Source organism: Micromys minutus (genome assembly GCF_963924665.1).
Source record: "Micromys minutus genome assembly, chromosome: 1".
Lineage (NCBI taxonomy): Eukaryota > Metazoa > Chordata > Mammalia > Rodentia > Muridae > Micromys > Micromys minutus.
The window spans coordinates 170,698,204-170,712,234 of NC_137969.1; the positions used below are offsets into that span (position 1 = coordinate 170,698,204).

The 14,031-nt window shown below is 40.5% G+C and overlaps 1 protein-coding gene across 1 annotated transcript in view; it reads right to left on the minus strand.

Moving 5' to 3' along the window:
- ADAM17 (ADAM metallopeptidase domain 17) overlaps positions 1 to 14,031 on the minus strand; it is a 46,921-nt gene that overhangs the window by 29,851 nt on the left and 3,039 nt on the right. Inside the window, exon 2 of the mRNA XM_080916946.1 lies at positions 5,292 to 5,424. Within this exon, the coding sequence (XP_080773072.1) occupies positions 5,292 to 5,424 (133 nt within the window). The remainder of the gene's footprint in view (positions 1 to 5,291; positions 5,425 to 14,031) is intronic.

The window sequence follows — 14,031 nt, forward strand, 5'->3', positions numbered from 1 at the left end:
GAATGTGAGAAAGGAGTAGCAAGCTCATTAACTAGTGCTTAGGAATGAGGGTAAAAGCTTATGTGTTTATCTTTCCTGAAAACTGATTAATAAGGAAACACATGTGGACAGTTGAAGGCTGAGCTGGGTGTCCTGCTTATCTCAAAAGTTCACTGTTAAAGGCTATGTTGTGTGGCACTAATTACACTTACCTGCTCTAAAGATAATCTGAATCTGTGCATTGTCTCTACTTCATAAAACTAAAAGTGGAGGCTCAGAAGTTACACAGCTAGTAAACTGTGAAACTCAACAACAAACTGAGTGTTCAAAAATCTCAGGGATTTGTATCCCACTGTTTCTAGCAATCCACCTGATATCCTATGGAAGAACTCTCACTAGTGTATATAATGTTGCTGCTCTATTTTAAAGTGCCCATGGTTTTTTCCTCCTCAATAAAACCTACCTTGAAACAGTAATGCATAATCACTACTGAGGAAATAGATACAAAGTTTCTAAACACAGATATTAAAATATATACACAGTTCTTTATATGGCTTAACACTTTAAAGCATGTTCATTCTAAAATAAAAACTAGGGGTGGTGAGCCAGACTTAGTCAATATTTACAGAGACCTTTCAATGTTCCCACTAATGCTGAAGGCAAAGCAAGATATGATTCATCTCAGCCATAGGAACAAATATTGTCAGCTATGGTGTTGAAAATATGAAATGTTACTTCCCTGCGGGTCTGCATAAATCTTTAAACTGCCAGGAAGAAATCCAGACTGAGACTGTCTCCAGAGCAACAAGTATTTTTAACTTTTTGAGCATACAAGGTAATTTTAGTTTTGCTTAGGTATTTTTTGATGGTGAGAGAGAGACAGAATACATCATTTCATAAACTCTTGGCTCATTTCCTCTGCTATCCACACTCGGGTCCTCCTACACTAGGCATTAACGTTAATGTTCTTTCCGCTTTGGTTATAATGGAACTTTGAAAAGAAAAGCACCCCTGTTACAAATGCCCTATTCAGTATTAAAGCGCCCCATGAGCTGCAATAGTGTCTCTAATGTTCTTCCTAGGAAAGTCCCAGGAACTGCATTCTGGGTTTTCTACTTAAAGAATCTGCTGTTGGGACTGGGGAGACCGGCTCAGTGCATAGAGCACTTGTCATGCCAATGTGAGGACCAATTTTTTTAAAAACAGTGTCTGGTGAGGGCTGATGCCTAAGACTGTCCTTTGAGTTCCACATATCTGCAGCACCATGCATACATCAACATTCATACATATGAACAGACACAGTTTTTAAAAAAACAGATTTGTTAGATTTAAAAAAAAGCATTTTTGCAGCTTTTTTATTACTTTAGAATAGGCATTTATTTTTTTGTATCAACAGGGCAACAAAACTCAGAAGGCAAATTTAAGCAAGTTTCCTTTTTCATGATGTAATCCCTTCAGTACTCACTGCATGCTTTTCAGCCTCTAATAGTCACATCCAATTCTACTGAGTCTGCTTTGAATTCTTTTGTCTTCCACTGCTATTTGAAAATGAGAATCTCAGCCTGCAGTGGTGGTGCCTGCCTGTAACACCAGAGTGTAGCCCTGGTTGCCCTGGAATTCCCTGTGGAAACCATGATGGCCCCTACCTCACCCAGATCCTGTCTGCCTCTACCTCCAAGTGCTGGGATTAAGTGTGCATCACAACACCCAGCTTATATTAACATTCTCCTAATGAACTAATGTCATTTGTAAACACGAGACAAATACACAAACCCATAGAAGTACCTGCACCATCATAGGTAAGGACTCCACAAGCTGCCTCAAATTTATGTTAAGAGAGAAAACTAAATTTTCAGTTCTTGCTTTGTACCTCCTCCCTTGCTCCTACATACTAACAACTTTTTACTACACTTATTCATTTAATGTGTGCATATGTGTGGGCACACACCAGCCAGAGTGCACATGTGCTGGGAGTCTCTCTAACCATGAAGGTGCACAGAGTGGGTGGAGCTCAGGTTGTTCTATCTGCACGAACAGCTCTCTACTGTGGACATACTACCTAATTTCTATGAGCCATAGGCATGTGCCTTCAAATAGGAAACAACCATGAAGAGAATGGTGAGAACTAGAGATAAGTATGTCAAGTGCCTGGTAAACAATAAACTCAATTTTGAGGTTGGTTGGAAGTCAATATTATACTATCTATAAGCACTATTTTACTATCTACATATAAATTCTAAATGTTATTAAAATAACATGACATGGCAACTAAAAATACTATTAAAAAGTTCTTGCACAAAATATATATGCCAACAACTGACTAATTTTTTTTAAGACTTATTTATTATATACAAGTACACTGTAGCTGTCTTCAGACACACCAGAAGAGGGCATCAGATCTCATTACAGATGTTTCTGAGCCACCATGTGGTTACTGGGATTTGAACTCAGGACCTCTAGAAGTGCTCTTAACCGCTGAGTCATCTCTCCAGCCCAACTAATTTCTTAATGTCTTAAGCAATACTACAATTCAGTAGCCAAAAGGATAAACTCGAATAGAAAAAAAAATGTTGAAAGCCTGTGAAAGCAAAATTCACAGAAAACAAATGAAATTGTGTTCATTTGAAATGTAAATCAAACTCTGAAATATCTGCCCTTGGAGAAAATGAAAGCTATATGCTGGTTTAAAAAAATCTAGTGCACTAGGCTGTGGACACAGCACAGCTGGCAAGGGCCTGCCTGGCAGGCACAAGGCCCTGGGCTCCCCAGTACCACACAGAACCAGCTGCACAGGCACATGCTTGTAATCCCTATGCCTGAGAGGCAGAAGATTTCTGCAAGTTAAAGGCTAGTACGATGTACACAGTGAGTTCTAGCCCAGTGAGGGCTATACAGCAAGACCTTGTCTCAAAAATTAAAAAAAAAACAAAATCTGGTTAAATTTAAAACACTATTTTTTAGGAAGTAATAAGAACAAATTCTGTACATGTTCAGATCAGATGAATATTTTGCTACTGATTGAACTCATTAATATAGTGAGGGAATGCTAATTGATATATATTTTTTAAAGATTTATTTATTTATTATTTTTATGACTACACTATAGCCATCTGCAGACACACCAGAAGAGGTCATTGAATCCCATTACAGATGGTTGTGAGCCACCTTGTGGTTGCTGGGAATTGAACTCAGAACCTTGGGAAGAGCAGTCAGTGCTCTTAACTACTGAGCCATCTCTCCAGCCCATGTATATATATATTTTGTACCTGTGCAAAAACTATGCACTGAAGGAACATCAAGATGGTTCAGTAGGCTAGGTTCTTGCTGCCACGCCTAATGGCTGCAAGTTGACCTCTGGGACCCACGCAGTGGAAGGTAAGAACCAACACTTGTAAGTTGTTCTCTGATCTCAACACATGTGTTGGAAGTATCGCTGGAGCAGAAATGTCCCCACCACCAATAAACAGTTTAAACATATATTAATGCATTAAAAATAAAAATTTTTAAAAGTTTACAAACAAGAAACCTCTTTGAATCTGGAAAACACTGGAAATGAAAACTTAACTGTACTTCATTTCGATTTTATTGTTGTTTGGCTTGGTTTGTGTAGGTGTAGGGCAGGTACTAGGGATAAAACACAGGACCTTGTGTACTTTAGAAAGCACTCTACAAACTAAACTATATCCCTGTTTCTCTGTGACAATTTGATTTTTAAATCAGATGCATTTAAATATTAAATAAAGATACTAAAACAGGCACTGACGAATCTTTGCACTTCATGTGAGCCCATAAGTACTCTGTATTACCAAGAAAACAAAATCTCACAAGACAGATACCTACCTTCACCAGCCCAGATGAGAACAGTAATCCAGAAGGGTGAGGCTACATACACCCAGGCACCACCCAATAAGAATCAGAGTAATGACAACTGATAAGGACTTCTAAGGAGCCCCTCAATGAACAAGAACTGAGAGACCCACACCTTGACTAGGACTGATTAATCATGACTATCTCTTTCCTGTGACCCTATTTTCTTCTCTGCTTAGACTTAAACCTCATGCTGGAACCTAGAAGATGAACTTGAAGATCCCTGGACCCCTTCTTCCTAATGTGTGAGTCTCACCACTATCCGTTTAACTAGAGTACTAAGTGGATTGAGCCTAGAGCTGCTTGAGCAGGGGGTTTGCCCTAAAAAACACTGGTAACATTACTTGTATGTTTATTTTTATTTGAAAATAATCTCATCCACTAAATTTAAAAAAAAAAAAAGCCCATTTAAATTTTCCTGCTGCTTTGTTTTTCCTGAGACAGTTTTTCTGTGTACTCCTGGTTTTTGTCCTAGACCCAAGCTCTAACTCTGTAGACCAGGCTGGCCTCGAACTCAGAGATGCCTGTCTCTGCCTCCCAAGTACTAGGACTAAAGGAATGTGCCACTACCACCAAGCTACTCCTGCTGCTTTTCAAGTAAGATTTTATGTATTCTTTCTTACATATGTATATTTGCACCTGATGTGGCTGCTGAGAATCGGACTGGATGCCAAGCAAGAGCAGTCAGTGCTCTGAACCAGAGCCATCTCTCCAGTCCCATCTTACTACGTTTTTAACTGTCATGAGGACCAACTGTCAGTTCAGATCCAGCACCTACACTGAGTGGCTCACAGAACCTGTAACCCCAGCCCTAATGGATCACTCTTCTGGCTTCCTCAGGCACATACACTTCCTTCCCTAGCACACACCAATGCACATATACTCACACAGACACAAACATAAATAGTAAAAATAGAGACGAATTTAAAAAATTTTAAACAGGTGCTCGAGAGATAGCTCAGAAAGATAGCTGCTCTTCTACAGGATCCAGGTTGGATTCCCAGCATCAGCAAGCATCACAACTCACAAACCTCTGTAACTCCAGTCCCAGGGACTACAATGCCCTCTTCTGGCCTCTGAGGGCACTAAACACAGACATACATTCAGGCAAAACACTCATATATAAAATAATGAATGAAAAAACTTTAAAATATAAAGTAAGCATTCAATTCATAAAAGTTAGAATTTTATAAACATTGTTACTATCAGTAATGCTCTTGGGATATGCATTTCCTTTAAAATATTGATAAAAAAATAAAATGTTTTAAGGACTTTAAAATAGGCATTATACAATGTTACAATCTCACATAACATGTTATTACATCAAGTACAAATCTTTAAGAAGTTAATTTAAGATTTCTGTAAATACCCTTTTTTACTGCTTTTGCCAAAACAAAACCCACCCCCACATTGTTCCATATTATTCTATGTATAATTCTAATTACCTTTTCAGAGCTGAAAAAGTTAGTAGTGTTTCTAAGTGTGTCGCAGACTGTAGATCCCTCTTCCTTATGGAGTGCTGCTGGATATTAGATAAAGGGAGGATATCGTAGTCTGAGAGCAAAGAATCAAGCTTCTCTGAAATAAAGGTAAAAAAGTATTAGTGGCTGGATAAATAGCTCAGTCATTTAAGAGCATGTGCTGCTCAGTCATGAGGTCCTGAGTTCAAATCCCAGCACCCATATCAGACAGTTCAAAAATACCTATTAAATCCAGTTCCATGGGATTAAAGCCATCTTCTGGCCTCTGTGGGCACCCACATAAACAGCTTCTCTCTCCCTCCTTGCCTCCACCCCCCCCCCACACACACACACATATACAGGAGGGATTATAAAGGCTGAAGAGGTAGCTCAGCAGTGAAGAGACTCTCTGTTCTTCCAGAGGATCTGGGTTTAGATCCCAGCTCTCAGATGGCAGCCCACTATCATCTATAACTGCAATTCCAAGGAGGGGAATGCCTTCCTCTGACCTCCATGGGCACCAGGCATGTGCATGGTATATATACAGGTAAAACACTCATAGAATAAAAGTAAACAGATCTTTAATAAAGGCTGTCAGAGGCTGAAGAGCTCAATCAGCGCTTAAAACACTTGTTCTTACAGAGAAAGTGGACCTAGGTTCAGTTCCTAGCATCTACACGGCAGTTCACAACCAACCATAAATCTAGTTCCAAGAAATCTGACACCCTCTTCTGACTTCCACTGGCACAAAACACACACACACACACACACACACACACACACACACAGAGAGAGAGAGAGAGAGAGAGAGAGAGAGAGAGAAAATGTTCATATACATAAAAAGTAAGTAAACAAATCATTTTAAAGGTTAGTAGCACTTAAATCTAATAGCCAGACAATAGGTGAAGTGCTGAATTGCCCAGCACAACAATCATATATTGTTACAAAAGATCCGAACCTGAACTTTAATGGAGATGTAAGTTCAGATTCTAGGTGCATAAAAGGTTCAGATGCTGCCAAGTTAAATAACTAGTGAAGGAAGCATCAGCCACACCTAGAAAGTTAGATTCCTGTAGAACAAATGACCCAGTTTCTCCCGGAAGAAGGGAGGGGCAAGGAGTAACAGACTTAAGAATACAAAAATAGTTACACTGTAGAAATCACTCTGAATCATGGCAAACAAGCTAGCTGTGGGAACATACTTAAACATTCAGAGAATGGACTGAAGACACAATTTGGTGTCTCTAAAGACTACCATATACACTTAGACTTTAAAATAAAACACACTTTTAGTGTGCATGCTTACGGTGTCCAAAAGTAGCTGACCCAGCATTTTCATTGAAAAACTGAGCTAAATCAATCCCTTATCATAGACAGTTAGTAAGAAAGAGTGATGAATGTATATATCAACAGCCTTTGGTTTCTTAGAAACCAAAACCAGGAAAATAAAGCTTCAGTGCAAAGTCCCAAACCCAAACCTGAGTTCCAGACCAGTTTAGGCTTGTCAGCAAGACTCATCCTCCAAACCCAGAGCTAGGAGCAGCACTACTGCCACCACTGCCCCAATAGACACATCAGCACCCACCTGCTCCCTAGGTGCAGGCCTAGGGAACTGACTGATTCCTCAGAAGGAAACCCATACCAACCGCTTTACCAGACCAAGTCACCACACAAGAAAACAGACGCACTGCCCCCAGCTGAGAAAAAGCACACGAGATAAAACTAGACGACTATACTAAGTACACGTCCTAAGTACATAACTCTCCTGCTTCAACCAACAGACTCCCTGCCTCCTCCAAAATAAAAACTTTAAAAAATTTTTAAAGTTTTTACTTTAAAAGACTTTCTAGAGGACATATGGAGACTCTAGTCTCTTTTAAAATAGTCTATAAGGAGACAGGAGAGATGATTCAGTGCTTACAAGTGCTTACTGTTGTTGCAGAGGACCCAGGTTCTATACCCAGCACCCATATAATGACTCACAACAGTATGTCCCTCCAGTTCGAGGGGATCTGACACCCTCTCCTGGCTTCCAGGCACAGCAGGCACACATTTGATGTAATACATACATGCACTCATATACATAAAATAAAAATAAATAGCTACCTAAAATATGTGAGTTGATATTTTCCACTCGACAATCAAGAATATTCAAAGCATTCCAATGGACCTGGAATTCATCAGAACAGCAGCAGCCTAGACCAGTGCTTATTGCTACACAGTAAAACTTAAAAGAAATATCAAAACGTCCAATTATTTTATGTCAACCAAAAATTAAGAATAATTCTATTTGGGGCACAGGAGTTTACTATCTAGCTATTTTGCTCCAGGAACTCAAGCCTCCCAAGTGCTGGGATTATGGGCATTTTTGTTTGTTTGTTTACTTGGGTTTCTGAAACACAGACTCATTGTTGCCCAAAATTAGCCTCCAATTTTCAGCAATCCTCATGCCTCAGTCCTCCAAGTGCTGGGACTAAAAATATGAGCCATTACATACACCTTTTAAGAGAGATAGAGACAGAGTCTTCTGCAGTCCAGGGTAGACCCAATATTAAAAATGTATAGCCTAGCATGACCTTAGTCTCCTGATCCTACCTCACCTCCTGGGTACTAGGGTTACAGGCCTGCCTGTGCTATCACACTCAGCCTTAAAATATTTTTTTAGGGTTGAAGAGACAGTTCATCTCAAATTTAAATACAGAGTATCTAAGAGGGGGTGGGGAACAGATGAAAGGAGGGAGGGACGGAGGGACAGTGTGCGTGTTCAAAGGCTAAGTGTAACTGGTATTCTCATAGATTTCTAGGGGTTAGCTCCCAGTGTCCACTTGGTGGCTCACACCCATAACTCTAATTCCTTAGGACCTGGCACCCTCTTCTGACCTCCAAGGACACCAAACACACAAGTGGAGCATAAACATGCATGCAGGCATAGCAATTATACACATAATTTTTTTTAATTAGAAAAAGAACCAACCTAAATATTCCCAATCAATGTGTTCATCAACTCATTCACCTGCAGCTATGAGCCAGGCACTAGATGAAGTCCAGGAGCTGAAACACAACAGCAATGGAACTAAGTCCTTTCCCAACTTAACACTCATTTTAGACATAAAGAATCATAAGACACAGATATGTACAAGAAAAGGATCCCAAGCCAGGCCTGGGTCACACCTATAATCCAGGCAAGCCAAAGGCATGTGTTTAGGAGAGTGGAGGCTACGTAGCAAAGTCCAGCCAATGTGATACACTCACAAGGAAGAAGGGAATAAAGAGACATAATGGAGGGAGGGAAGGGAAAGAGAAGGAAGGAGGAAATGGAGAAGGAATAGAGGATAGTGTTGTGGAGAAAAGTACTGAGTAGTTTCTATAGGGAGGTCAGAGAGAACACCTTACTGCGGCAGAATAGGTAAACCTGAGGAAAGTAAGCGTGCAAGGCGTGCTGCTCCCAGATGAAAGTTAAAGTATGTTCATTCAAGGTTCTGATTCCACATGATCAGCATGATGATTTGATACTGCCATCATACAACTTAGCGGCACCAAAGCAAAACTTTCAAAAAACTTGCCCCTTGGTCAACCAAAGTGTTCAACAATTCCCAAGCTTTCTCTACTACACTATCTACACAGAGCATCCCAAGACTGTAACTTTCCTCCAAATGAAGACAAACAGGCTCAGAAAAAAACTAAGTAATGTGTCTACTATCACAAACCAACCCTGATGCCACTAGTGTGCCAAAGAACCAAAGGATGAAAGAAAATAAAGCTTAGTGCAACACAGCCCTGGGTTTTTTAGTTCCATCCAGACTGAAATCCTCAAGCTGTATTGCAATGATGCTTTGGAACACATGAGAAAATAGCCTCACCTCCTGGGATTGTCTACTCTTTGGTCTTTGACTTCCTAGCATTCCAAACAAACATGGCATTTCTTCCCATTGCATTTACAGCTCTCTGTATCTTTTTCTTGACACTTTTGCTTACAACATGTCTAACCACATAGATTAGGAAATGACCAAAAAGGAGCCAAGTTTTATTAATCACAGCATCTTTTTCTTGTGGCATTATTTCACAAGGCCTCGGGCTGGCCTTGAACTTCTGATCCTGAATCCACCTCCCAAGGGAAGGCCACCACACCTGGCTCAAATTATAGTATTTTACCACAAAATACCACCAGCATGGAAGCTTGACCCATCAGGCTCATGTTCACAAACTCCAAGAATTCTCAATCCTGAGATGCTAATACAATCCTTCAGCTGCCAACTGCCTTGATACAGGCTGGTACATGAACTCAGTTTCATTTAAGATCATAATCGCACCTACTGACTTAAAGGCCTAACTTCAATATTGTATTTTCATTGACAGTGACATGGACCAGGGCTTCTCAGAGTGTGCCCCCCACCCCTACACCAGCAGCATGAGCAGATGGGAGCTAGTTAGAAACACAAACATTCAGAAATCCTCAGTGTGGGGTCCAGCATTTTATATTGCCTTCCAGGTGGTTCTCATGTGAACCACTAGACAAGTTTGGGCTGTTTTTGCTGTGATTAATAAAACTTGGCTCCTTTTTGGTCATTTCCTAATCTGTGTGATAAGACATGTTGTAAGCAAAAGTGTCAAAAAGCATGAGGGCTCCTACCAGTAATCTTAGTCACTGAAAGCTGAGGCTAAAAAGAGGATGGCTGGAGTTCAGGGCCACCCTAGGAGAGAAAGAGAACCACTTGCCCTCAAAGGCCCCCTTGCCCCATACCATTAAGAGGGAAAAAAAGAGGAAGAGAAAACCACTTAAACTAAAGTAAGCAAACTGTTAAAAATAATAATGCTTCCTGCTAGAGACCAAGCAGCTAATACATAAGCAAACCTGTGGGGACACTCAACATAGGGTTCTTTTTGCACTCTACATAATTTATAGTAAGGCATAGTAGACTCCTGGCTCCTTTTTACAGCTAACACTCATGTTTAAGATCCAGCTCACTCCGCTCACTTTTCATTCAGCCTTGCAATGCTTTTAAAAACAAACAGAAACAAGGTAAGGGAAGCTGGAAAACAAATAAGCTGCGGAACGTCCAAAGGACTGGGGACACTACTCACCATTTAAAAATGGGGCTAGAAGGAAAATAAAAACAAGATATATATTGTCTATAATATGAGCCTTTTAAATGTAGCTTGCTACATTTTAAATAGCTTTAAAATAGCTACTGTGTTTCCATTGCAATTATCTTCTTCTAATAACTAGATATTACAAATTAGATGTCCTAGAGCCATTACAAACAACTCAATAAAAAACAGCTCCCTCTTGGGAGGCAAACTGGAGCCACCTACTGCTCCTAATACTGTCTGTCTTCTTAGCAGTGCCCCTCAGATCCTCAACTTCTCACTATGCTCACTTCCATAACTTTAACCCTTGGTGGTCACATTCTCCTACAAACTCTGCAACAGAACTTGTCTCTCATTCCTACCCAAAGCTCTCAATGAAAATATAGCTAAATGGAAACTGGTGTCTGACATGGAGATGTACTCCTTACTCCCAGCACTCTGGAGAATGTTCTCTAAGTCCTTACTGCCCTGATCTTCTCCACCAAGTGCTGTAACTATAGTTCCCCACCTGGCACTACCTAGTGGTATTCAGTTACTGCTTTTCTATTTTCTCCATCCTCCTACCTTTCCCTCAACTTTCCTGAATAAATATTCTACACATTTTTGCTCTTTTCAAACTAGGACTCATTTACTCAACTATATTAAGAACCTCTGGGGTTGGAGAGATGGCTCACTGGTTAAGAGCACTAACTGTTTGCTTTTCCAGAGGTCCTGAATTCAAATCCCAACAACCACATGGTAGCTCACCAGCCATCTGTAATGAGCTCTGATGCCCGCAGAGGACCTAGGTTTGATTCCCAAAACCCACATGGTTGCTTATAACTGACTGTAACTCCAGTTCTACAGGATCCTTTGATACATGTACATGGCACAGACATATACAGGCAAAACACAGAGAAAGTAAAAATGTTTTTGTAAAAAAGATGAGGTAACATCCAAGAGAAGGCATATCACATATTGCAGTAGATGTGAAAAGGCACCTCAGCTAAACTGTACTGTAAACATCACAGCAAGAATATGTATGAGGCCATGAAGCCAGCCAGCTATGGTGGCACAAGCCTTTAATTCTAGCACTCAAACCACAGAGGCAAGCAGAGCTCTGTGAGCATAGCCACGACTACATACTGAGAATGTCTCAAACAAAACCAAACAAAATATTTATGAGACTCTTGGAGAGGCAGATAAAGGTCAGTTGATGAACATGGAATGAAATATTAAGGACTTTGGGTAAAGGTACTAGTAAGTAAAAATCCCAGTGAACTTCAGCGTGTAAGAAACAAGATTGGGGGCTGGAGGAACGGCTCAGTGGTTAAGAGCACCGATTGCTTTTCCTAAGGTCCTGAGTTCAAATCGCAGCAACCACATGGTGGTTCACAACCATCTGTAATGGGATCTGATGCCCTCTTCTGGTGTGTCTGAAGACAGCTTCAGTGTAATAAAATATAATAAATAAATCTTTTTTTTAAAAAAAAAAAGAAAAAAAAAGAAACAAGACTGGAATCTGGGAAATCAGTAGGTAAATTGCTGCTGAACGAACAAAGTACCACTAAAAGACTCCTGGGATTCTGGCTTGGCTACCTATGTAGACATCCATATGTATGTATGCATGCATGCATGTATGTATGTATATACATATGCTTGCACATATGTGCGTGCTCTCACTCTCTCTCTGCTGATAAGCCAGACAACGATTATAGTTTGTTCCTTATACATTTCTCAAGGAAGAAGAGAAAGTTGGACCATTAAACCACAAACTGGTTCTCCTGGTGTGGATGTGGTGATGTCCATAGGAGACTTGATAAACTTTCCACCTCACCCTCCTCTTACACATGAATTGCTATCTCTCAGCAAGTTTTCACAGCCATTGAATTTAGTGAATTCTTCTCAAGTATAATCAAATTTCTCCCATCAAACTCACAGCATTTTTAAGCTACACCTAATTTTTAAAATTTTAAAATTATGGGCTGGAGAGATGGCTCAGTGGTTAAGAGTACTGAATGGTCTTCCAGACGTCCTGAGTTCAAATCCCAGCAACCATATGGTAGCTCACAACCACCCAAAATGAGATCTGATGTCCTTTTCTGGTGTGTCTGAAGACAGCTACAGTGTACTCAAATATAATAAATAAATAAATCTTAAAAAAAAAGTCTAAATTTGTGTGTATCTAGGAATATGTATGTACAAGTATAGTTACATATCATATATTCATGTATGTGGGGAAAGTATAAATAAAGTATTAGAAAGAAGGGTCTAAAAGTATCTATGGACCTTTTATTTCATTTTGTTTTTTTGTAAGAATTACATTTCCCTAGATTATAGTCTCTAAGTGTAAATGCAAGCCCCCGGCACGTGCCAGCCTGGGCTACAAAGTGATAACCTTTGTCCCAACAACAACAGAAATGGAAAAAAAAACAAAGCCTGGATTGGGCTACTGACTACTGTGTCCGTGCTGAAGATACACAGAGGGATGCAGTCTGGCCAGTCAGCTTGTGCAAGGGAGCCATGAAAGAAGGAAAGCAATGCTCTCTACTGGGCCTGGGAACTGAAACCTCACAACTAAAACTGTGACTTTATGGGTTTACACCAGTCAGCTGTTTCAACTAATTCTGTATATGGTGAGTGCTCACCGAAGCTGAAACTAATCTAGGTCAAGACTAGCAAGTTCCCTAACCAACAGCTTGCTCCTAAACGAGTCTACGAGTCCAGGTGAGCCCCTGAAGAAAGCCAGGGCCATGAGGCTCTGCAGTTCACTGGTGCAAACTCAAGCAAGACAATGGGGGTCAATGATCCCCAGCCCCCTCCCTAATCCAACTTCAACACTGGTTTCATGCTCACTCTTTTCTAGGGGGAACCGATGGGGGTTGAGATAGGGTTTCTCTGTGTGACCCTGGCTGTCTAAAATTCACTCTGTAGACCAGGCTGACCTGGAACTCAGAGATTCAGCTGCCTCCACCTGGGATTAAGAATGAGTCAGCCCCCAACCACAACTTCCAGTTTGTGCTCACTCTTCTAACCAAAAAATAAGTGACAAACACTTTTGGACACACTACACTAATGTGCTTTTGAACATGGAGGTGTGATCATCAGCTGGATAAAATGGGGCTTCAGAGAACAAGGCAAGATCAGAGATGCATATTTAGCCATGTTCCTCTACACAAAGAGCAAGTGAAGTCGGAGTAATGGCCGAGACTCTTCAGAGTCTATAATTCTTGTTTTTGAGACACAGACAAAGAGGAAGTTGGGGAAGATATGCCCGCTCTCTTAGCTGATGTTAAGGCAAAAAGGCAAAGTAGAAAGCTTCTTCCACTTCTCACCACAGTGAGGACTGCCTTGTTTCTCCCCTACCAACCGATTTCCTCTCTTCAATTACACTTCCACTTGTACACAGGTGCTATTTTCCACAACAACAAAAAAAAGGTGAAGAATCACAATCAATCACTCTCAGATGTGGAGGACTTTCACACATAACATTCTAGGACTCCTCCAATTTCCCCCATCACAGCTCTCCATTCTTCCTTGTATCAGAGAAACAGTTCATCTCTGACTACTGATGCAGAACAAAGTCACCTTAAACTTCCCTTGGAGCCGTTTGTGTGAAGTGTCCGGATTTTATAGGATTGCAGCTTATAAAAGGCAA